The sequence below is a fragment of the Phoenix dactylifera genome, chromosome 12, assembly GCF_051530095.1.
Source record: "Phoenix dactylifera cultivar Ajwa chromosome 12, Ajwa_hap1_PhDact_Kaust_v1.1, whole genome shotgun sequence".
NCBI lineage: Eukaryota > Viridiplantae > Streptophyta > Magnoliopsida > Arecales > Arecaceae > Phoenix > Phoenix dactylifera.
In genome coordinates, this window is record NC_143201.1 from 986975 (window position 1) to 1013030 (window position 26056).

Here is a 26056-nt window from a genome sequence, read left to right on the forward strand (position 1 = left end):
AGGCACCTTTTGTGGGGCAAAATCGTGAGGGGTGGCTCCCGCCTCGAAGCATATTGCTAAACGAACTTAGGTATGAGTAGACAATACCTCGTAGGGGACACAGCTCGCTTTCCCACTCGCGCTTGATTAGGACTGTGCTGTTGCTCGGGTCAGCCCGGCAACAAATGGTGCGCTAGGTAGAGGCCCCGATCAGCACAGGACCTTCCCGCTAGGGGGGCTGTGTTGTAGGGGTTCCCGAATTTAATCCCACATCAACCGAATAACGGAAAGGTATGTGCCTTATAACGAGGGGCTTAAAGCCTTTCCTCATGAGGCGCCTTTTTGTGGGGCAAAATCGTGAGGGGTGGCTCTCGCCTCGAGGCATATCGCTAAGCGAACTCATGTGTGGTTTACGATCTCCAGAGCGGACAATACTTTGTGGGGGACACAGCTCGCTTTCTCGCTCGCGCTCGGTTGGGACTATGCTGTTGCTCGGGTCAGCTCGGCAACAGTACATCCGATTAAGAAGACGGTAGCGTGGTGTATTTCACCTGAAAGCCCTCGCCTCTGAGCCTTCTCAAGATCAATTTTGACGGTGTTATTTTAAAGAGCAGCACGAGGGGAGGAGCAGATTTCGTAATTTGAGTTCTATGGTGGTTACTGTTGGCGGCTGCCAGATCTTTGACATCTCTATGCCCGGAGCAGAGTTGCGGGCGGCCTGAATTGGATTATGCCATACTAGGCGAGCATTTCAGACTATCTTGATTATATTGGAGGGTGATTCAGCCACCGTAATTAGTTGGGTCCAAAAGAGCCTGAGTGGAGGGGGGATACACCCTTTACCTTGAGATATTTGGAATATGTTGAGTGATTGTATGGTCTTTCAGGCTAAATATGTATACTAAAAGGCCAACAAGGTAGCAGACTAGTTGATGGCATATGTAGCATGCCACTCAGGCGACACCCTGTGGGCAGGAGAGAGTGAATTGCCTTAGGCACTGTGTGACTTAGTTTATGCTGATTCTACTGGGGATATTCATTCACGTACTATATGAAATACCAGTTTTTAATTAAAAAATAAAAAAATAAAAAAAAGACCGTTGTCGCTGTACCCATCTTTAGCGATTTCCGGTTTTTTGTTTTGTTTTTTTTATTTTTTTTGCACTTTCCGATTTTCATTTTGATACGAATTGGTCCCACCTGGCCCGGCCCACAACTATCTGGGTTGGATTGGAATCCTTTCGCCCACTAGGCCATGCCTTCGTAAGTTGTACACTTACTGTACACAAATATCAATATTAATGATTAATTATGGACTTAGTTGGTTGTTAGCATGCCTGATTATTGTGAGCAGCTATTTTATCAAAAAAAATTATGTAAAAAAATAAATTTGTACATATTTTCTATTTTTATCCTAAATTTTAATTTAGTACAACCATTTGTGTGCTGTCAAAAAAATTATTGATTTGCCAAAAACTTTTAGAATTAACCATACCGACCATTCTTAACTTGTATATAGTTTTTATTTTTATCATAAACTTTAATTAAGGATCATATGAGCAATTTTTTGATAGCGTGTGATGGTACGCGACCATCACGACCATCAAACGGAATTCACAGCGAGGGTATCAATCGCACAAAATTGTAATGTCGGATAAAAATTAAAAACTTCAAAATATTTTATTTTTTTATAATTAATCCTAATACTAATAATAATAAGTATAATGATTAAGAATTAGTACAATGGAGGAAAATTTTCAAAGCAAGTTTGGTTGAGATAAAAGGAAAATAATGAATCTTGGGCTCGGCTAGCCGTTGCGGGCTCAAATGGTCACACATGACCGCGAGAAAGAGGAGGGGCCCCCTAAATCTGCGGGGGACGTTGCCACAACGGCCGGTGCAGGTATTCTCCGCGGAGGGCGGGCTCTCGGGCTCGTGGGGAGGGGGAGGGGACGAGGGGAGGAGAGGCAAGACAAAGAGCGAGCGAGCGAGCGAGCGAGCGAGCGAGCGAGAGAGAGAGAGAGAGAGTTTTGTATTTGGTTTAAGAATCTATCCAACCTTTCCGCCGTGGAGGATGTGGAAGATCCGGTGCTTTCATTGCATAGATTCTTGAAAGGATTTCCACCCTCTTCTCCGGTCTTCTCTTTCCCGATCCAGGAAACGATCAAATATTTCGAGTTAGATTCACTTCAATTCCATTAGTATTCTTTCAAGAAATTCAAGAACTCTATTTGGTTTCCATATTATCTTGTGGTAAATGTCGTTCTTTTCTTTATAAATTTTCTATCGGAACTTGTTATTTTATAACCACTGAATTCCTTATTTCTTCTTATTTTGTGCGATGACCAATATGAAGAACTGCCAACAATTTTTCCTGGATAATGCATCGGTTTTTTTATGCCATTTTCCCCAAGATATGATTTTATCTTTCTATGCGAAGATTTTGCGCCGTGGTTGCTCAACGTACGTGAGATAAGGTTCTGATTAAGAAAAATTCATATGCGAAAAATTGAGACCTTGTCGTCAGATTATGGTTTTAGAATCAATGGACTTAGGAGTTCTTGATTTCTTGGTTTGTTGAGGTGAATTGGATATTGCCCTGACGTTTGCTTTGATCCCTTTTCAATCTTTGAAACACATCCAGTCATCATGTTACCTTGTCTTTTAGTAGATTACTCGAACTTTATAGCAGATTCTACTCCTCCTCCTCCTCTTCCTTCTTCTTCTTCTGCTCCTCCTCCTCCATCACCACCACCTCCTCCCCCTCCTCCTCCTTCTCCTTCTCCTTCTCCTTCTCCTCGTTCTTTTTCTTCTCCTTCTCGTTCTACCTCCTTCTTGTTCTTCTTTGTTTCTTGGTGGATCTTTTCATGAAGATGATAAAAATATAAACAAAACAAGGAGAAAGTAGAATCTATTTCATGATTCGATGATGTTTTTCAACATATACTGCATACTGACATTCAACACTATCCGTGCTAGTCTAGAATCTCTAGATAAACAAATTTGAATCTATTAGTTGAGAGGAAAAATAAATATATTGCAACACATCTTAGCTTTTTATTCTTTTCTTTTTTTGTCCCCTTCTTTTTTCCAGTACAAGATGGGTGTGATGTCAAGAAAAGTTTTGCCTGCATGTGGGAGGTTGTGTTTCTTCTGCCCTGCATTGAGAGCAAGGTCTAGACAGCCAGTGAAGCGTTACAAGAAGCTTTTAGTTGAAATTTTTCCTCGAACTCAGGTCTGGTTACATACCTTTTATATTGATCTCCTTTTACTTGAACAACTCATATTTTAGCTTGTAAGGTTTTATTCCATCTCTTACTTCCTTCTTGGGCAACCTTTGGACACCATTAAGATTATGCCACTTGTTAATGCTAGCAACATACTTTCTTTTTTTTTTTTTTTTTTCTCATTCTCCTGAATTATAGTTTCGAGAATAGACTTCTCATAATAACACTTCAATATGTTCTCATGTGATGAAAAAGGGCTTGTTAAATTTGTCACAAGAGTACACGACATTCCATTTTGTAAATTATGCAATTACTATTCTTGTATATGAAACTTTAAAGTTTAGAGATCTGCTCCTGAGCAGTGGACTAAGAAAAAATTTGCATTTCTATCATGAGCATATATAGTTCTGCAACAGGGATTGTGTATGATCTTTTGAGCATTTCTTGCATGGATACATTCATTTGATAAACTTTATAATGCGGTCCGATTGCTGCTTTTTCTTTTTGGAACTTCCACACATACAACATACGTAATTGTGTGCGTGCAAGCGCGCATGCCACATGCATGCATGGTTCGTTAACTTATTTGAATTCGATCTAAGTTCAACTTTGTCAGGCTCATCAGGCTACTTTTCAAGTATAAATTCAGCAGAACAGTCGTATATATGACTAATCAAAATTTTTTATTATTAATTTTTGAAGATTTCTGACAGGCTGTTTCACAAAGATGCTAATATATGCTTCTATAAGTATTCAGTTATTGGTAACTGCCTTGCAGGATGAAGAACCAAATGATAGAAAGATTGGCAAATTGTGTGAATACGCTTCTAGAAATCCACTACGCATCCCAAAGGTAATTTTCCTCTTTTTCTATTACCACCTAAACAAATAGCACTCTCAAGTAAGCTTATTAGATAATAAAATTTTATATACGTGGTCATTTTTTCTTCATTTAAGATGGTTTCACTCTACCTGTTGCTTTAGGATGATCAAAGATGTTGGTTACCATATATTGTTGATAAGCTCTTTGAAGATAAAAAAAAAAATGACCTACTGGTAATCGTCCAGAATTTTCTTGAGATTTGCACCAAATTATATTTTGAATCATTTTCTTTTTGTTTGATACTAATAAGTGTTATTCATCAAAAGCTTGTATATTTTTGTATTTTCTGTGACAGTGGTGCCATTGTAAAACAGACACCTTCAGTTACCCTAGTGGGCATATAACACATTTGCATTTTACATGTCTCTCTCTTGAGGAGTTTTAAAACCATTCAGGATGCTCTTGTGACATGTTTAATTGGTTCTCTTTTTTTCTTTTTAAATATAAAGAATAACGAATTATAAATTAACAACTGAAATGACAAATCACTAGTCCAATATAGGAGTTATTGCTATCTGAATCTTTTAAGTTAATATACTTCTTCCTTCATTTATACAATCCAGAAGTGAAAATTTTGATCATCAAAGTTATACTTGAATTCCTGACCGAGATTCCTGTACTTATAACTTCAATATCTGCTCCTAGCCATTGCTTATAGTTGTCTAGATTTCTTCCATGATTTGTTACACATTATCAACCAATACTTTTTCCTTAACATTTTTGCCATTGTCTTTATCTTTTTTAACAGATTACAAGTTATCTGGAGCAAAGGTGTTACAGGGAATTGAGAAATGAGCACTTCAGCTTTGCAAAAATTATCATGTGCATTTACCATAAATTATTACTAACTTGTAGGGAGCAAATGTAAGTTTATATTCCTAGTTATATGCTTCCTGTTATCTTCTTGATGTGCTGCATTTTGTGGAACTGTGTTTTCAAGCAAGCTTGCAGAATGCCATGTTCTTTTCCCTGAATAAACATCATATTTGTTGCCCACAGAAGTAGCTCTTGAATCCCTTTTTAATTTTTACTATTCTCCTTGCCTCATGCCTGCCTATGGTCATTATGGAGATATCTGTTGAGAGCCAAATCAACATGTCACATATGCCAATCAGAAGAAGACCAAAAGGACACCAAACCGTTTATCGTTTTACGGAAGTAAAAAAGGCAAAGCAGCTGCATCATATCTAGTAATATATAACTAATAACAAGTCTTTCTCATTTGGCAAGTTCGCTAGTGAAGCAAGTCACAGACAATGATATAAGTTTCCTTATATAAGTATTTCAAGTAAGTTTTACTTGGATTTGTGAAGACATCCATTGCCTCTAAATACATACTGGCAGACTGCCAATATTCAATTTAGTAGTATATCCGGTGTTAATTGCTGTGTTGTAAAAGGCGACTGTAACTTAGGCTGATTGTAAATAGGGGACCTCATAGAACTTAGGCAGCTATGGAGAGGCTGATTGTATGAAAAATGTTAGTGGATATTTAATTAAGGTCATAGTTATATTATGTTAATTGGATGTATAGAGATAAATCAAAAGAATCTAAAGAATAACGGTAGACAAAACACTTCCACATTGTAAATATAAATTTTCCTTGCAAATTATACAATAACATTAATTGATCAAAGAGAAACAAGCTCACTAATTTAACTAAATAATACAACAGGCAACTATTATGATGCTAGATAATCAAAGCAAGTTAGCATTAGATTTATAATCAAGAATTAGTAGAGCCTGTAGTTATAACTAGACAAGGTGTTTAGGCACCAACAAGAAAGATATAGATTTGTGATTTGCTCACTTGATATGCTTAATACCTAGACTTGCCACAACTCATAGATATTCTTCTTCAAAAGAATGGCTACCACATTTCAATTAAACTGTCTTGCCCTGACTATATAATATTAAATACTTGTATTTTTAGATTCTGTCTGCATTTTTAATTTGATCATGATATTTAATCTCATTATATTGCAATAAAGTGTTCGTAATTTGCTATACCTAATTTTGATTGCAGGCAAACTTTACTATGACAAACATTGTTATATGACTGAATGTCACTGACTAAATTTCCTATGATTGATTATGTGATGGATGGAAGTACATTTATGCAATTCTTACCTCATTATTACCAAATTGCATGCATATTCTTCTTGATATGTCGAACAGATTATGTATTATGCTCATCTTTAATATGCTTCTTGATCTCCCTTAATATTTTTGTGATTATTACTTTGAGATTTTCACTTAGCATCTATTGTGTTTATTTGAGAATGGACTACAATAATTAGACTATATCCATTACAGGCCACTGTTTGCGACTAGCTTACTGAGCGTCGTACATACTCTTTTGGATCAAACAAGACAGGATGAAATGCAAATTATTGGATGCCAAACTCTTTTTGATTTTGTTAATAGTCAGGTAGGGCTTTCAGTTTGGAAGGTTGACATAAGGTTTTTGCTAGTGATGAATTAAGCTGGGGGTGTCATTTCTTAAGAGACCAAGTTTATGCTGTTTGATTGATATATGTCAGGTGGATGGTACATACCAGTTCAATTTGGAAGGACTGATTCCTAGACTATGTCATCTGGCTCAAGAAGTGGGAGAGGATGAGAGGGCACAGCATTTGCGTGCAGCAGCGCTGCAGGCCCTTTCTTCCATGGTAATTGTTCCAAGGATTACACTGTTAATAGTTTTAAATATGACCCATTTCACCCTGTTTTCAGATTTCCAAGTTCTTGATCTAAGCATGTATGATGGCCTAGGGTATGAAAGATTTTATTATAAAGCACCACATGTTCTTGCTCCTTTTTTCTTTTGCCCTAATAAAAATTATTATATGACCCATATAGTGAGTGGAAACTTCACTTTGTATCATATAACATAAATCTAAGATGTTTCCTTGTTATTCTTATAAACAGTAAAATCTTGATAGATAGGCATATATATTGTTAAAAAATGGAATGAATATAGGTAGAGAACAAAGAGCTGAGACTTTTCCTATCATTTGCTGATGAAAGGGAATCTACTTAGCCATAAGAAAGAATAGAAGAAGCAGAATATGATGGACGCTTGTTGTGAAAGGATAGCATACAGAGGAAGTATAACAAAAGTAGTGCGATGTAATCAAATGTAGAGTGGCCCGTATGCCAGATTTGCAAGATGAGCCTAGATGGTGCTTGAGAACTCATGGACAATAATAAGCAGTCATGAATGCAAAAAAGAACCAATCTTCTAGATGAACATGATTGATGAAGGTGCAATATTGCTGACATGGCAGGTTTGCTTGCATGTTGTGATGGTACTGAGAAAAGCACAAGTCATAATGAAGGCATCTGGAAGAATTTACATTGACTAGTTGAAGAATCCTTGTTCTATAGTATACACCAAGATAACTTGTATTAATAACCTTGATGATGTACAACCATAGTACCAAACTGATGAGAATGATGGTGTATGCTGATGCTGGATAAGATTCTTGCTAGCAGCGAAGCAAATTGTCTGGCCAAGTTGGTTGATGACAAGATAAACTAGCAGATTAGTGATATGTGTTTTGAGAAGGTGAAGCATGTTTAAAGAGGCCATGATCATGTGATAGAACTATCTTTGAAGCTATGAGGAAGCTCTTTAGCAAAAAAAAAAAAGCTATGAGGAAGCTGCATGAAAGGTGACTAGGTGAATACTTTGATATAATCTGATACACAAGTAAGGCTATGCTGAGTGCAAGCAAACAAATACAAAAGCACCAAGAATGTATTGTGGATCTAAGGAGTCAGAAACTTCGAGCCAAATCAAAAGGAAAAGATATGATCAAGTTTTGCCGTCTCGGTACTGGACCCCGTATTAGTATTATCCTATTACTCTGTTTGCATGCCCGGTATAGGGACTGGTTCAGCGTACCGAAACTCGCCTGTGAGGGGGTTGCCACGTAGGTGGGGCCGCCCGCGAGGTGGGGAGGGTATGAGAAATATAAGTATGCCTCTCCCTCCGAGGGGGTAGGGGGGTGCTTTCTACCCGTATCGGACATGTCCCGGTGGGAGAGGGGCCCAGTGTGGGGTTGCTACGCGGGGGAGGTTCTCCTCCCCCCCTTTACCCTTTTGTTTCAGCAAAAAAAAAAAAAAAAAAAAAAAAACTCGGTACGCCCTTTGAACCGCGCACGAGTTCGGTACAGTACGGTCGGTATGCACTGGTATCGACTGATACGGCAAACCATGAATAGGATAACATGAGGATGATCTGAAACCAAGAAGTGTGTCTACCTAGTTATGAAAAAAGGACGGTGAAATCCACTAAGAATGCATTGCCACCATGCTGGAGGGGTGTCTGGTCCAAGGAAGAAGGCTAAAGCTTGAGCATGTTGCAACCCTAAAATAAGAGAAGGGGATTTTATGATCTTGAGATAATCTCCAGGGTTATATGGAGTATAAAAATAAGTGTGATCATTTATATTCAAGGTGTTACTATGAGCTTACATTCTGGCAGCCAATATGGGTTTGACAAATTAGAAAGGTATGCTTCCAGTTGTGGACTCTAGAACAGGAACACCTAGAAAAACAGCTAAATAAGGCTTAAAGTTGCAACTTAAATGTATTACATTTATAGTAGGGTAGTGTGGATCAATGATGAAAATTGCTGTTTGTGGATCATGAGCAATAAGGTTAAGTAATCTAAGGTTGAAGCTCCAAAAAAGATGGATTAATCAATATGTATCAGTGAAGAACTTCAGAGATCAAGGACATGGACTTAGTTTAACCGATAAATTTCTTGCACATGGAAAAGGAAACTAAATTTAAAGAAAGAAAAAAAATGAAAAACAACCAAAAGATTCAAAAAATCAACCAAAAATTGGGAGAAGATTCAAAATATGAGGGGAACTAGTAAAAGTAGGTAAAGGAAAATCCCTCTCTATAAGTTTTGAAACTGATGTGTTTGATAAATGATGAATCTTACAGATTTAAACCAAAAGACACATGACGACGTATGACCACCAACTTAATAGGCAAGGCATGCAGTTGGAGAAGATGGTGAAGGGGCATATTCATGTTCCTAATGGTCTGCTAAAGGAACAACTAAAAATGTGTCAAGTTCAGTATTATCTAGCCAAAAGGGAGAATCTATTGAAAAACTTGTTGGCAGTCTGAGTATGCTACAAAGAATCTCTCAAGTTGGTGTCCAAAATCCCAGTGGGATCTGGGATTTGCACACACTTCTCTATATTTTGCATATGACATACTAATCGAATGCTAGCAACACAACAAAGAAATTCGTTTTGTTATGGAGCTTACAGCATAAAGCCATATATATACACTCTCACAAGGAATTAGTAGAGTTAAATTAAATGAGAAAACAATACCATTCTAGGGTTGTATGTATGATAATTTTCAGAAATGGAGGCTTTAGCAAGGGATTCGAATTCTTCATGAGGTGAGGTGGAAGCCTGAAGTGTCCCAAAATGTCTATCACTTGGATTCTTTACTAAATCTCAGTAAACAAGTATCTGAGATCACATATTATACGTGCACAATCTTAAGGAGGCATCTCAAAGGGGCATGCCTTCAGTTGACTCCATTTCCATGTATTAATACTTGTAGAGCAGAACTACTACAGACCACAACATCACGTACCAAGTTTGGCATATTGCAGAACCACATAGCAACATTTTGCAAACTAAATGAATGCCCTTACATTGTTTGTGGAATTGAGAAAGATATCTTGCAGAAGCTTCTCTATCACTGCAGATACCATACTTTTAAGCATTAATGCAGTTATACGAGCAATAAAGGACATCAGTGCCAAACATATGCAGCAAGCATATACTTCAACTTATGTACACTTGTGCAGACTATCGTGCTACCTTTCTCTAACAATAAGGAAGGAGACCTTTTCTTCTCTTTTTTTTTTTTTGGGGGGGGGGGGGGGGGGCGGACTTTGATAAAATGAAGAAATGCATCCATTTTTTTCTATTAATACTTGTTATATATACATTTAGCTTTTCATATAGTGTGCACATAAGTGCACGCTCAAGGATGTATCTTGAGAGAACACTTGAGGACATATTTATATATGTAGGTGTATGGACATTTTCTAATTGTCCCGCTTATGTAATGAAATCTTTTCTTTGGATGTTAGGTTTCTAGGTGGTTATGTTATATCTTTATACAGCGCATATATAATCTAATAATAATGTTCTATTTTTTAACAAATAGAATTGTTTTTCAAACTAGTATGTATGTTTATTTATAATAAAATTAAATAATTTGAATTAATTATTATCACCAGTTAATTTTATCGTGCTTTTATCTATTCCATGTGAATGCACCACCAGAAAGCTTCACTATCTTAATGTGCACTTATGGTTCAGTGTTCCGGTATAGCTTTGAGATGATTTGTGGCTTTTTACATGCCTGATGCATCTTTTCTATTGTATTTCTTGTTTTGGAATCCATACTTGTAAAGTATTAAAGTATATTTTTTAAATATTAATGCCCTCTGTTTAGTTAATTACTGGTGCAATGAATGTTTCTGAAAGGACTAATTATTTTAAATTTTGAAGAACCCCTTCTCTTGGGTTTCACTCTTAGTTTTTACAGCTTCATGTTTGTCTTATTGAATGTTATTGTCTTTGTATTTTCATAGTCTATCAGTTTTTTTAAGGAAAATTTCCACCATCTATTGAACTGCAGTTCTGTATATTTATTTACTTGATGCTTTTGTATGCTTCCATGTGATTACAGGTTTGGTTTATGGGTGAATTTTCCCATATCTCAGCAGAATTTGACAACGTAAGCAAATTCAATTTTTTTTGTTCCTTGAATTGAATATCTAGTATTATATTGATTTTGTCATTGTCATTGTCTTTAAATTTTATCTGTGTCCATTGTTTGTTAACCATTGATTCATGTCATTGAGACCAAGGTTTTAAATAACTTGGGATGGGCTTTTGCTGGTTTTTCCATTGAATAGGATGCCCCGTGTATTCACACGGGGATGATGGATATCCCATCCTGTCCCAGTCTATTTCTCGACTTGTCCATCCCAATACTTGGGTTGGTGCCCCATCCTGATACTTGGGATGGTGGGCCGCCCTGCTTTCCACTCAGTATCTAAAACCTTGGTTGAGACACGAACTTGTGACTAGGATGATTTGTTTTCTGGAAAAGAAATTACTTTTTCTACTTTATGGAACTTTTTATAATAAACCTCAAGAATGCAGCTTTTGGTCATCGATGGTCTAAATGAATGCCCATAGAAATGGTCAACTTAGCCTACTTGATAAGATCTCACTTCAGGGATAGAGTGTTATTCGGTGCCTAAAACTTTAGCTCCTAATGATTTCTTGTAATATAAATAACATGTTTTTATATAGTGTCTTGTAAAACACTGTGCAAATGAATCCAATACTTTTCTTTTGATCCCTTGCAAAGTTCATTTGAAAACAACAAATGCCAAATATCTCAATTTTAAACCCTTGTGCATCTGATCTTAGGTCAAAGATTCTCCTTCAAAAGCGCCCTTTGATCTTTTTGACCATTATGTAGTATGGAAATTGGTACATTTTTTCTAAATCATTGCAGTTTAGCTGATTCATCATCATCATCCAACACTTTCCTGTGGAGTTGACTATGGAGCATAGAATATCTCGCATTGTACCGTACCGACGCTATGCTAGTGTGGCACTGGTATGGGGTTTGGTACCGATACGGCGAACCTTGCTTTTGCATATAGTGTAAAACAATAAAGAAAAGATGTAAGATGCTAGTTAGGAAGTTGAGAAAGCGTCCAACAAAGGTAGCTCTAGTGTCATATTAACATTTGAATTGAATAATGGGGAATATCAATTCATGGCTATTCAACGACAAAGATCATTCTAGACTTCTAGTGAAGTTTCTTATCCATAGAACTTTGGATGGAAGCTTTGTGAATGAATTTCTGAAGATTGAAGCAATAGGGATATGACTTAGATGAGACAAGATGATACAAAATGTACCCAATTTAGATGGCATTAAATTTCTTGGTTGTGATTGTGCTCAGTTTACTTTAGTTGTTTTTTGTATTGTTTATTGTAGGGAACATTCTTTATAGTGCCAGACTTGTTCCAAAATTGGGTATCTTCTACTTTTTTCACCATGTTTATTTAAACTGCGAGCAACTGAAAGATACTTGTCACTCTGTCACTGGTAATTTCTACTCACCTTCGCACTTAGTTTTTTGGATTTTAAGTTCCAAGTAGGCAAGTATCATTGATTACATCTATTATCTTGGTAATAGGTGAGGTATAAAGCATAGGTCTTTCTATTTCTCCATTGATTATCGAGTTATCTGTAATCCTCATTAGTAGTTGCAATAAATCTCAATATCTATTGCATTAGATGTAACAAATTTCATAAGCTAAGATTATGGAGGAGTGCATTAGAATCCAAGAATTTTAGGTTAGGTGGGATCAAGATAGAACACATGGACTGCAATTTTACTAAAATTAGAAATAAAGATGAAGACAGAGTAAAAATTAAGGATTATGAAATTTCTAAGGATGATCATTTTTGGTATTTAGGATCAATTATTCATAAGAAAATGGAGATTGAAGAGGATGCCATATGTAGGATTAACGCGGGTTAGATGTAATGGAAAAGTGCAACTATGATATTATATAATCATAAGACATTTGCCAAGTTAAAGGAAAAATTTTATAACCTAGCCATATGACCAGCTATGCTTTATGGTACCGCATGTTGGACAGTTAGAAAATATGTGCACAAGATGTGTATTGGCTGAAATGTGAATGCTGAGGTGGATATATGGTAATACAAGAAAAGATAGAATAACATGGTCATTCATAAAAAGGTGAAGGTAGTACTAGTTAATGACAAATTGAGAGAAGGACATGTATGATGGAGGCCGAGGGATGTACTAATATGAAGGATTGATTCGATATATGTAGAAGATATGAATAAGGGTAGAGATAGATCGAAAATCGCATGGGATGAAATAGTAAAGAAGGACTTGATATCTCAGCATCTTTTAGAAAATATGGCCCTAAACCAAGCGGAACGGAGGAAATAGTAAGGAAGGACTTGATATCTCAGTATCCGACCCCAATTAGTTTAAGGTTAGGCTTAGTTGAGTTGAATTGTTATCATATAGTTTGAACAAAATAGCCTTGTGAAGATGATATTTAATGTTAGAGGCTTAGAGCCTTGGGGGTACCCTATTCTGTTGTTACTTGCTATGAGGAAAAAATGATAATTGTTCCATTCAATTTTCCTTGAAAATATTTGTCTCTTTATCACTACAGGTAGTTACAATAGTTTTGGAAAATTATGGGGGCCCCCAAAAGAAATCAGAGGATCTTCATCAAAGCAGCAAAGATTCCCAGAGCCGATGGGTTCAAGAAGTCCTTAAAGCTGAGGGTCATGTAGATCCCTCGCCGTTTGTCATGTCAAGGGTTCCATCTTGGAGAAGCATTTTTAATGAAAAAGGAGAACTCTGTTTGACTAAGTAAGAGTTTATGAGCTATTGCCCACTAATGACTTTCACTTGTCTTCGTGCTTGTGTGCACAATTGTTTGTGCGTTTATGTATGTGTTCATGTTTGTTTGCATGATTGCTTGCATTCTTGTATTCTGCTCATCAGTTTTCTACTTGCACTCATTTTTAATCACATTCAACAGGGATGAAGCCCAGAACCCCAACTTTTGGTCCAGGGTTTGTGTGCATAACATGGCCAAGCTAGCCAAGGAAGCCACCACTGTGCGGCGTGTTTTGGAGTCTTTGTTTCGATATTTTGATAGTAATAATTCATGGTCATCACAAAATGGGCTTGCGCTGGTTGTCTTAATGGATATGCAGTTATTAATGGAAAAGACAGGTAATTTTTGTAAAAAAATTGTATAAATTTGCAGTATACTTTCTATTATCTTTTAATCAGAGAATTCCATACAGATTTTCTTACAAGGAGTTTCTACTATGATCATATCCAAGAAAAATGGTTAGCGTGTTTCTTTTCTTTTTTTCCTTTACAGGGCAAAACACACATTTGTTAATATCTATAATGGTCAAGCATCTTGAGCACAAGGCTGTATTAAAACAGCCTGATTTACAGCTAAACATTGTTGAAGTTACAGCCAGCCTTGCTGGGCAATCAAAAGCTCAGGCTTCTGTTGCAATTATAGGTGCAATAAGTGATCTTGTGAGGCATTTACGGAAAACGATGCATTGTACACTTGGTAGTCAGGACTTGGGGGATGACATGATCAGATGGAATAATAAATTTCAAACAGCGGTAGATGAGTGCATTGTTCGGTTATCTAAAAAGGTACTGTCTGTTATCTGATTTTCCATTAATATGAAGGTTTTTAGAATATATTTGCATGTTCTGTTTTGTAATTATTATGAATATTAGCTGTGCTTTTTGGATATGCTGGAGGTTCTGGTAGAAATGCACAAAGTTGAAAATATTTTTAGCCAGGAATTCTATGTGAATTTGGCATTAGTGTTGAAGATGCTTAATAGGTTTATATATGCTATTGACTTTGTTAAACAGGTTGGTGATGCAGGACCTGTTCTTGACATGATGGCTGTGATGTTGGAGAATATCTCGACTAACATACAGGTTGCTAGGTCAACAATCTCTGCAGTATATCGTACGGCTCAAATAATTGCATCAGTACCAAATTTGTCATATCAGAATAAGGTTTGTCAAGGGTACACATTTTTGGGCAAATCTATTTATGTTATGTAATGCTTAATTTAGTTAATTTATTTATATTTCATTGTTATTGCAGGCATTTCCTGAAGCTTTATTTCATCAACTGCTCTTAGCAATGGTCCACCCAGATCATGAAACACGTGTGGGGGCTCACCGTATATTTTCTGTTGTTCTTGTTCCATCTTCTGTATGGCCCTATCCTTGCTTAGCTACTCCAGAATCACAGATGATGTATGATCTTCGAAGGACACTCTCAAGGACTGTGTCAGTCTTTTCATCTTCAGCTGCTCTTTTCGAGAAGTTAAGAAGGGAAAAGTACTCCTTGAGAGATAATGCTTGCCAAGAAAGTCTGGATAAAAACTCTCATGGTTATGATGCACAACAAATGAGCAGCAATGATGCAAATCTTTATACGCTACCCTCATCTAAAAGTCGGAATCGCAGCATGAAAGGTCCTCGCTTACAGTCATTTCGAAGTCATGTTTTTAGCACGAAAGGCTCTCCTTTACCTGTAACAGCAGAAAATGTTTCCATGAATAATGCAAAGAAGGAAGTGGTACATCTTTTATTCTCTATCATATTTTGTTATCTGCTACTCCACTTGAATACATTCACTGAATTCCTGAAATATTCACTGTATTACAACAACTTGGTTCTTCTCCATGCATGGAATCCAGGACCCAGTTTCTCTAAGATTGAGCAGTCGCCAAATCACACTAATGCTCTCATCCATTTGGGCTCAGGCCAATTCCCCTGAAAATACTCCTGAAAACTATGAAGCTATTGCTCATACTTATAGTCTGATATTGTTGTTTTCTCGACCAAAGGTAATCTCACCTTATTTCATAATAATGCTGAAACATTGCCATTACCATTTTCTCATTTTTAAGTTAATATTTATACTATTATTTTGTTGATGGTATTGTTATTTTTTAATGGTCTGTGCACTAATTTTTGTATGAGATTTTATCTTATTTACTATCTGATATTACGTTTGAGCTGTACGAATATCTGAAACTATCTCTTTCTTTTTATATTTCATGTGGAAACATTAGAAAGGAAAAGCTAATCAGTACATTAGCTTTCCTTGATCTGTGCTCTGACAAATTATAACCTGCTTTATATTGGAAAGTGATGCCTGACAAGAAGAAAAGATTAATTTGTAATTCTATTTAAACTGAACAAAAAAGTGATCTAATCAAATTTCAGTTATATTATTGCAATATGGATGGTGCTCACTCTGCTTGTATCTACTTGATTTATTTCCTGTAGAGCTTTTCCTTGATCCTGGAACGTGGTTGCATCCTTAAAACCTTGAATGATTGAAGTACTGGATTTTACTCTCTCTGTAGGCTTCTTTTTTCTGTAAATGGCTTCTTTTTTGGCTTTATAAAATTTCCCCTGCAAACGACTTCTTTTTCGGCTTTATAAAATCTCCCATTACGAGTAGGCAATGAGATTTCACATCTTTGCTTTAAAAAGAAAAAAGAAAAAGAAAAAAAGAAGGAATTTTGTTGAGACTTTGACTTTTCCATCTTAACACTAAATTTGTAAAGTGACGAGAGAGGAAAGGATAACATTGAAACTTTAATCTTTCTGTGGGATCTCCGTTCCTACTGTAGATAACATATAAACATCTAAAACTACAAACACATCAATTTTTTTTTTCTGAAAATATGAGGTCTAAGGAAGCAACTTTAGCAAATTAAGATGATGGAATATCAGTGGACCTCCAGTCTTGCTATAGGGCTTCATGTCCTATGCACGACATTGAAGTGAGTTGGGACAGCCATGCACTCAGGTTCAGGATTAATTCACCTCAGGATAAAAGTTTGTAATTTGCTAAAAGTTCAAGAGAGTTATTGGAAGGCATCTGAGAGTGGTTGGTTATACAGGGATTAACATACTTAAAATATGTGATGCAAGTAGTAAATTCTTTGTTTGTACTACAAATTTTGCATAAAATACTATGAATTCTTTGATAATGTTGCCAAAATAAATATATAGGAAGAAATGTTGACAGAATAGGAACCTCACTGCTTCCTAAAAAAAAGGAAAAGAACTGAAGAAAATGTTTTGTGATAACACGTTATATATTGAATGTGGTAATTCCAATCTTATGAGAAGGGTACTATCTTTTTTTACTTCTAATTTCCACCTTGATGCATGTAGTTACAATAGTTTGATGTTTTAACCCTTTTTGGATTATAATTTCCAACTTCCGATGGTACATGTCACTGGCGTGCTTCATCTTTTATGGTTGTGAAAGTTACTGCACACCATATATTTCACAAGTTATTTCACAAGCTGATGTCAAACAATTCAAATTCTATGTTATGTATGGATTCTTATCAGTTCGGCTATTCTTAACTAATTTATCCTATCTGCAAGTTTTCAGACCTCAATTCATGAGGCCCTTATTCGGAGTTTTCAGCTTGCATTTTCTTTAAGGAGAATTTCGCTTGGAGGAGGAGGTAAGCTTTTCAAATTATTTTTTGTATCTAGTGTAACATGGCTAATCTGTTATCTGTCATAAAAAAATGATGACCTGTCAACTTTATACAGAACATTGTCATTATAATATAGGTTTTTGAAATAGTTTTGAAACAATTTCTCGTTCTTCATGTGAGACTTTTTTTGTCTAAGTTAATATCAAATCGAGGTTTGAAATCTTGATCATATCATACTATCTTGACCCCATATATATCCACATCAACATAGGGTGTGTCATCTGGTTTAGTAATTATTAGTAGATATGGGAGGTTGACTATATTGCATAACGTACCAGGCAAGATATGCTGTATCGATATCGCTAGGCGTACCGGTCGCCTACCGGACTGATACGGTTCCGGTTCGAACCGATTTGAACTGGTACTGAACCGGCCAACAGAGCACAGCGCGCGCGCAGAAAAAACCCCACGGAAGCGTGCGCTGCGTTAAATGCCACTATGTGGCATTAAATGCCCAGTGCGAGCGCTCTGCACAGGGCGCGCGTATCGCTGCGAGCCGGTCCAATTCGCACCACTACCGGGCTTGTACCGCTCAATTTCGACCCGTTTGAAGCTGGAACCGTTTTCCACGCTTAAATTGGACCCGGTCGAAAACCGGACCGGTCCAGTACGAGCTGAATCGGCCGGTTCAACATACTATGGTACTAGGCATACTAGCAGATTTTAAACATTGTAACTAAGATGTGTCAGTTATAATCTGCCTGTGACAGTGACATGATTCATACATAACGACATTATTATTTTTATTTTGGACACAAATAATGGATGGTGTTACCATCAATTGGTCAGCTGAAATCAGCTTGACAGTTATCTGTACCTTATTAAAATAGTTATTGTGCAATAGGAATTACTGCCACATCAAAAAAATGAGCTGCTTATCAGTAGAGTTTGTTCAGCGTGAAATTCGGTTCAATTAGTAAATGAGCCAAACATGACCCAAGATTTTGAGCTCGAAATATAAACAAGCCAAGTGCAAGCTATGGCTAGCTTGCTCATGTTTGGCCTGATATAGCTCAAAATATTGTTTCATTACTTAAAATATTGTAAACATAATATATGTTATTTTAATTTTATTTGTTAAAAAACAAAGATTGTGTAAAAAAAAAAGGATAAATTTTGGTTATAGATCTCAATATATGGCTGCAATGATAGCATTGTTAATAGTCATAAACTCATAATAGCCGTTAGATGGCGAACTAATAGCTCTGATCAACTAGCTTTAGTATGTACTGATAATTTATGTAATTTATCATCTTGGCATGCAAGCCATATTTCATCCATATGGGTTTGCTTCATGGAGTAAAACATGATAAATTGTAATTTGAGAACATTCTGTGCTCGCAACCTGAAATCATCCTAAAGGCAATTTTTGGCAAGATAAGGTTCGTTATGAAACCTAGATGACTAAGCTTGTAGGGAAACCTGTCTTATTGATTATATGGTATAAGCTCATCAAACCCAGGAGTAACTCTATAATTCCTCAGCCACTAAATGTGACAAAGGATAGGACAAAGTTTCTATAGGGGGAATATTTAGCTTTAAGGTGTCAATATACTAAAAGGCCCAAATATGGGCATAAAGTACAAACCCACAATGTTGGCAAGCTGTAAGTTAAATGTTGCCAGCAACCGGTATCATGGTTGGCACCCATCTCTCCTAGCGAAAGTCTCAGGCTCAAACCTGAGTGGTGGTGAAAAACAACCATATTCTTCAATAAAAAAACGGTAAGTTAAATGTCAAGAACACTTCAAATATCCTCAGAAGATATAACTACGCCAAAAGGTTTTGGTTGCATTTCTGATCCATAACTTTTATAGGTTTAAACACTGTGCTGTGCTTGTTCGACAATATGAAGTAGCAATAATAAATTGCCAGTAACCGGTATCTCAGTTGGCATCCATCTTTCCAATTGGAAGTATCAGGTTCAAACCTGAGTGCTGGTGAAAAACCACCATATTCTTTAGGAAAAAAAGTATGTTAAATGTCAAGAACACTTCAGATATCCTTTTATAGATATAACTACACCAAAAGGTTTTGGTTGTACTTCTGATCCATAACTTTTATAGGTTTAAACTTTAAACATTGTGCTGTGCTTGTTCAAACGAGCAATAATAAATTCTGTGGCTATGTCTAGATTGTCACTTATACTATTTGTTGGACATTTAGATCCTCTGAGGAGTATCTTCGTTCCATTTTACAATGTTGAGAAGTAGCAACTCTATGCTGGATAGGGTAGTGAAGTTATTGTGGTCGGTTTTCAGTTATTGATAGTTTCAGCAGTTTACATGTTGCAAAAACTATATGATTATTATATAACTGCTAATGTTTTTTTATTTATCCCATAATAAACAAGCAGTTGCAGATGTTGATGCTGCTTATACTTATTTGTAGGTTCACTGCCGCCATCACGTCGCCGGTCTTTATTTATGCTGGCAACAGCTATGATTGTGTTTTCTTCAAAAGCATTCAATGTGCAGCCTCTTATTCCACTTGTTAAGTCATCGCTGAATGAGAAAACGGTATGCAGCTCAGTGTTTATGGTTTTGTTAGAGTCAACTTTGTAATTCCATTCATTAAGAATATCTTGACAGCCCAAGTCTGTGTTGCATGTTAGAGGACCTGATACACATTTCTTCCCGGAGATTGTCATGCAACCAGCACAGAGTTTCCGTATATTGTTTTAAGCAAGGACTTGAGTCCCGGTGGGATGTCCCATGAGACACCAAGATAGGGTGCCATCCCAAGTGTCGGGACAGAACCACCCCACCATTGTCCCAGCATCCTGATTAGCACGTTTTAGGACATACCCTATCCCAAATCTCGAGAGGGGCAGGATGGCGGTGTGTCCTGTTCCATGGAAAAACTGGGACAGCTCCATTGCACAGGATTTAAAATCTTGGTTTTAAGACAATCTCTGCATATAGGTTTTATTTGGTTACCTATAAATTTTGATCTATCTTGAGCTTTCTTGTAGTATCTCTTATTACTATTGTCTTGTAAGTGATTCAGTTACCTATATCATGTCAAACCACATTACCTGATCTTCTTAGATATATTTCTGCGGCATGTGTTCACTTTTGTATATTTTTATGGTAATAACCATCATTAACAAATATCTTCAATCAATTTTAGGTTGAGTTCATTGTTTCAGCTAACGACCAGCAAAAGTGCAGGAACTTAAAGCATCATGGTCAATCAAATAATTTTCTTCAAGATTTTGACCATACACATAAAAAGCTGAAGTTACTAATCCAATAAGATCATCTTTTCCTCTAGACATAGTTTTTACTTTTATAAGTTGGGTTTCTCGTTTCAGGTTGATCCATTTCTTCAATTGGTTGAAGATTCCAAGCTACAGGCTGTGAACACGGCATCTGATCACCTGGTGAAAGTTTATGGTTCAAAAGAGGATGACAATTGTGCCTTGATATCTCTTTCAGCTGTAGAACTAACAGAAAACCAGTTAAAAGAATCCATGGTTTCTGTAATTTTGAACAGCTTAGGAGATTCATCAGATGTAACTCCTATAATTCACTCTCTTTTTCCTGCCTATGTGTTGAAAAATAGTTGTTTATCACATGTGTCCTTATTGTCTTATGCTCATCTTTCAGACCGAGTTACCTACCATAAGAAAGCAACTTCTAAGTGACTTCTTGCCTGATGATGTATGCCCATTGGGGGCTCAGTTTGTGGAAGCTCCTGGACAAGTTCCGCCATTTGGCTCTAAAAAAGACAACTCTCAAGAGGAGGTGCTCAATATTTACTATTCTAAATGACCGATTGGGAGTTCCATGACCCAGAATTTACCCGTTTTATTTTACAGGTCATACCTCCAACCAGCTTAATTGATGTCGACATCTTTACTGAAGCATTTGAAGGTCTAGTAGACCCCAGTCCACAGCTTCCCAGTGACACATCTAATCTTCTAAGTGTCAATCAACTTCTGGATACAGTATGCTTGCAATTCGCTTGCTTCTTTTATACTTTTTTCATACATAAAAGATATTAGAAAAGAATACTTACTAATTGCTTCTTTGTCAAATTCTCAATAGCTGGCGTACTTGCAATTGGTGGTTGCTGAATCTTTACAAATATCCCTCTTGTTCCACTATTCTGAACATAAGTTTTTCAATAATCTGAAGGTCGTAAGAGACCATTTGAATAAAGCTGAGATAAAATTCATAAACCTTGATTTTCAGGTCACTGTTACACATATTATCTGGTTATCAACATGGACTCTTTAAGTGGAGCAGTTGGAGGTGAATGCTTTATTGTGTTCACAATTAAAAGAAAATGTCGTGACTCAGATGTTTCAGGATTCCATGCTCTTGGAAGTTCATGATGTAAAGATTAAGTTTAGATAACATCAGAGGTTGCCTTTATGGTCATGGTTATACGCTTAAAAATTATTAAATATTAGCTAAGCACTAGAAAATGATCAGCATTAGATAGTTATGTTCTTAAATGTTTAGTTAAAAATCTTCATTAATGTATATGTTTCCAAATTTGACTCTCCAATGTGTTGAAAATAGACTCATGCGATGTCATGAAACATTGAACTAATGTGTCTGTGTACATAAATATCTATCTACATTGATCTTGATTTTTCAGGGCACTGTTACACATTTTATCTGGTTATCTATTTGGACTCTTTAAGTGAAAATTGAGCAGTTTTGAGAGGTGAATGCTTAAATGTGTTGATAGTTACATGCTTTTCACAGTAAAGTACTCCCAATATCCTTGAATCAATTAAAAGAAAATGACAAATGTCTCCAAATGTTTCAGGATTCCATGCTCTTGGAGGTTCATATAGCAAACTTGTAAAGATCAAGTTTAGATAACATCAGAGGTAGCCTTTAATAGGAAGTGTTGGCGAATGAGGATCCACTGAACTGAGCCAAATAGTTGGACTAAAGTTGGATGTTATAGTCTTGGTTATATGCTTAAAAAATTATTAAATATTAGCTAAGCACTGGAACATGATCAGCATTAATAGTCGAGTTCTTAAATGATTACTTGAAAAATCTTCATTAATGTTATCTTTCCAAATTTGACTCTCCAGCATGTTGAAAATGGAATCATACAATGTCATGAAACATTAAGCTAATGCATCTATATACATTATATTTTGAATATGTAATGTGCTTATCAATTAGGTATATGTTTTATCCTTTTCTTTTTCTCCATAAATTATTAATTTAAAAAGGGTTCACTAAATTAATTAAATGTCAGTTTTCTTGCACAAATGTGTTGCTTTGAACATCCTGAGCTCATCCATCTCCATATTATAGGCAATACTCAGTTAAACAGGTAGGAACCAGATTATATCTGACAAGGTTTTAATTGCCAGTGGTATGAGGGGTGCTGGCAAGGGGCTGCTGTGCCGGCACATGTCACCATGCTGAAATGAAAAAGAACTCAGTAGATACTATTTAATTAGAAAATATATAAAAAGAAAGATTTAATAGGTGTCATCCCCCCCAGTACATATACCTAGGAGACTTTTTCTGAGTAATATGCTCGCTTTTAATTATTATGTGCTTCAATAAGTAAACTTGTGCAGGTTTTGGAGACATCATTGCAAGTTGGAAGATTTTCAGTATCAACCACCCCTGATGTACCATTTAAAGAAATGGCTAGTCACTGCGAGGCTCTTATGATGGGAAAACAACAGAAAATGTCTGCTTTTATGAGTGCCCAGCAAAAACAGGAATTATTATTCCCTGATCTTTTACATGATCAAGGTGACATGAAAGGGTCATCATATTTGCTTATGGATCAATTGCAAAAGGTATAATATCTACCTCATGGGATGCATGTAAATATAGGCATATAAGCATCTATATAGTCATGATTATAATACTAATCCTTCTTTTACCCCTTGTTTTCCAACTCTTATTAATCATATCTGCTTACAGAGAATGTCAATTATATATATATATTTTTTTTAAAATCCAACTAAGTGCACACTTTGCAACCTCGCAAAGCTTCCATTTACTCCTTGCAATTTCATCTTTTTTATGCAAAGCTGGAAAAAAATCCTTGTACTTTCCATTTTTTTAATAATTTCCCACTTGCATTGCTTCTGCTCTTTGAAAACTATAGTTATACTTCCTTGGACTTTACTGCATAAAACTATAGAAATATTTGTTTTGTTGTATACGTATCTGTAAGCTGCAAAAACACATGCACACGCGTGTGCGCATGGCATGCACAAACACAAAAGAAATTCTTAGAAATTTCTGTTCTCGGAACTAGAAGAGTGGAAAGAAAACTCTCTCTCCCACCATTTATGGTGCAAACCAAAGGGACCCTATCATTCTGGATCATCATTCCATTTTTACTTTGAATTAGTTATAATTCTTTTCCAGCCAGCTAAATACTCTCACATCTCTGTAATGCAGACTAGCAATCCTTTCCTAGATCCGAACTCAAGTGCATGTGGTGATAACATACTGTTGCAAAATGATTTCCAGTCCCATCCCCAGTTCAAGCTCCCAGCGTCAAGCCCATTTGACAACTTCCTGCGGGCTGCTGGTTGTTAAAATGGTGATGCAGAAGATGGCTAGTATTAAAACCTCTTGTGTACATATTATTATGTAAAGATAAGTTTGAAGATTTCTTGTTTAGGTGCTTGGCGGCTCCTGCCTTCCCTCTATATATAGAGTTGCAGGACTTTTTGTATTCATGGTCATATAGATTTGACATTTCATTATATCTATTGCATACATATATAATTTTTGAGTAATCCTAATCATGGTGTAGATTTAGATTAGTGATCTTTTCTTCATCTGACCGATCTGACAATGCTTATGCTATTGTTGGAGTTAGATCAGAGGGCTTGGCCCTTCTTTACATCGATGGCATGGAGGATGCCCTCATTCTCTTTTGGTTGTAGCCTTGCTGCTATTAGATACCTTAGGAACACTAACAATAATTATAAAAATGACGGTCATCCTGCTGCTATCATCTTTCGATCCACCAAATATATGGTAGATCTAAAATTCTATCGACTAAGGCATGAAGAAGGACCCAAAGGACTAACCATTTCTTTCAATTACCTGAAATTATCAATTATGACCGTTGAGTTTAAGTTTTTTTTTTTTTTAAGGATGCTTTGCCCTAATCCTAATTAAACCCAAATAATAGATCAGACTGGGAGATCCCAAGTAACATGGGTGTCAATTGTGTACCTACATTGATTCATTGGATTGATACTCATATTACCAAAATATCCTTAATAATGATGTATTTGAGAAAATAAAGCTTCTATTTTGTGCATGGTCTAGTGACTCAGTCTACTCAACAGAGCAAGGTGGTGCATCATTATCTTTGTTGCGGAAGCTTTTCGGGTCTGTGTCAAGCTGCCTTCTTTTGCTACCTGATGCTTGGCGACCCTAGGATAAGGTCAGCTTCTTCACAGTGCTCATGTTCGGCATTGAAGATAACATGTTAATGATCTGTAATTCAGGGTAAGGAGTTAATCGTTCGATTCCTATCAAGCTCAAACTCACATGTACATACAATATAGACGAAATGACAAACAAACTAAGAATTTAGTTACGACAAAATCATTTGAGTTAACTGTGAAGAAAAGGGAAATATTTCATCATTAGAGTCTATCATAAAATAGGCAAACTACTACTACTACTACTACAATTGTTGTTATTGTTTTTCTTATTTTTGCTACTAATAGTCTCCTCCAATTCAACACCGTTATCATCCACATCAACCTTATCCGCCTATACTAGAAGTATATATCAAAAGTAAACAAGAACCTCTCAACTTGAACCTAAATTCACATTATCGTGCAATAAAGGTGATAATAAGGAGTTATTGTTCCATCAATATCATCCTCAAATTCGATAATAAGGATGATAGTGACGAATAAATAAAAAGTTTAGTTATGACAAAATCGTTTGAATCAATTGTGAAGAAAAGAAAAATATTTCACCATCAGATTCTATCATAAAATAGGCAAACTAGTACATATTATTATTGATGTTGTTATTGTTGTTGTTGTTGCTGCTGCTATTTTTTTTCAATTTAACAATATGATCATCCTCATCAACCCTATCCATAAACACCAGAAATATATATCAAAAGTAAATAAAGACCTTTCAACTTGAAATAAAATTCGCATTAACATATAATAACAGTAATACTGAAAAGCAAATCAAAATTTTAGTTATAAAAAATCATTTAAATTAATTATGAAAAAGGAGAAAATATAATAACAATAATAGAAAGAATCGGATGGTGAACTAAGTAAATTGTACTAAGAAGGTTCAACTATGAGAAGTTGGTAGAGGTTTTTTTGTGAAAACAAACCGTGCTTTTATAGGGAGCTTGAACATGTTGAATATCCGTACAATTAAAAGGGAGGCTTAGCCACCCAATTTTATTGAAAGTATATCTTATGATTCTGTTAATATACTGTCAAACATCAAGTACAATCAAGGATTTAAACTCTCTTAAATGTAAACTTTTTATTCCTATTTTTAAACTAAGATTAGAGCTTACTAAAGCATCTAAACAACAATTTAGGAAATTTTTGAGTTTGACGTGAAATTAATCAACTACAAAATGCATATTCTTACTCATCTACAAAAGTGAAAAAGAAAAAAGACTCATGAAGTTTAACTTAATCAACTCCATCTCCATTAAAAGACTAGTTCACCGACTTGTCTACCTCGTTTTATCTTCCCTCATTGAAAGGCAAAAATTGATGCAACATGCCAGA

At 36.0% G+C, this 26056-nt stretch overlaps 1 protein-coding gene across 2 annotated transcripts; it reads left to right on the forward strand.

The window, feature by feature from the left end:
- The first annotated feature begins 1846 nt into the window (after positions 1-1846).
- Positions 1847-24067, forward strand: LOC103713119 (protein SEMI-ROLLED LEAF 2-like). Of its 2 annotated transcripts, none has more exons than XM_008799929.5 (20): positions 1847-2232; positions 3074-3214; positions 3985-4059; positions 4838-4953; positions 6406-6520; positions 6633-6761; positions 10834-10881; positions 13392-13594; positions 13767-13963; positions 14118-14410; positions 14639-14788; positions 14880-15359; positions 15481-15630; positions 17202-17277; positions 19705-19832; positions 20630-20830; positions 20925-21062; positions 21137-21265; positions 22877-23104; positions 23718-24067. In XM_008799929.5, exons 2-20 carry the CDS (start codon positions 3080-3082, stop codon positions 23856-23858), a joined length of 3132 nt encoding a protein of 1043 aa, XP_008798151.1. In that variant the 5' UTR covers positions 1847-2232; positions 3074-3079; the 3' UTR covers positions 23859-24067. The 2 variants fall into 2 exon arrangements, with proteins under 2 accessions (XP_008798151.1, XP_017699779.1); XM_017844290.5 differs by having other exon boundaries at positions 1876-2156.
- Positions 24068-26056: the final 1989 nt, after the last annotated feature.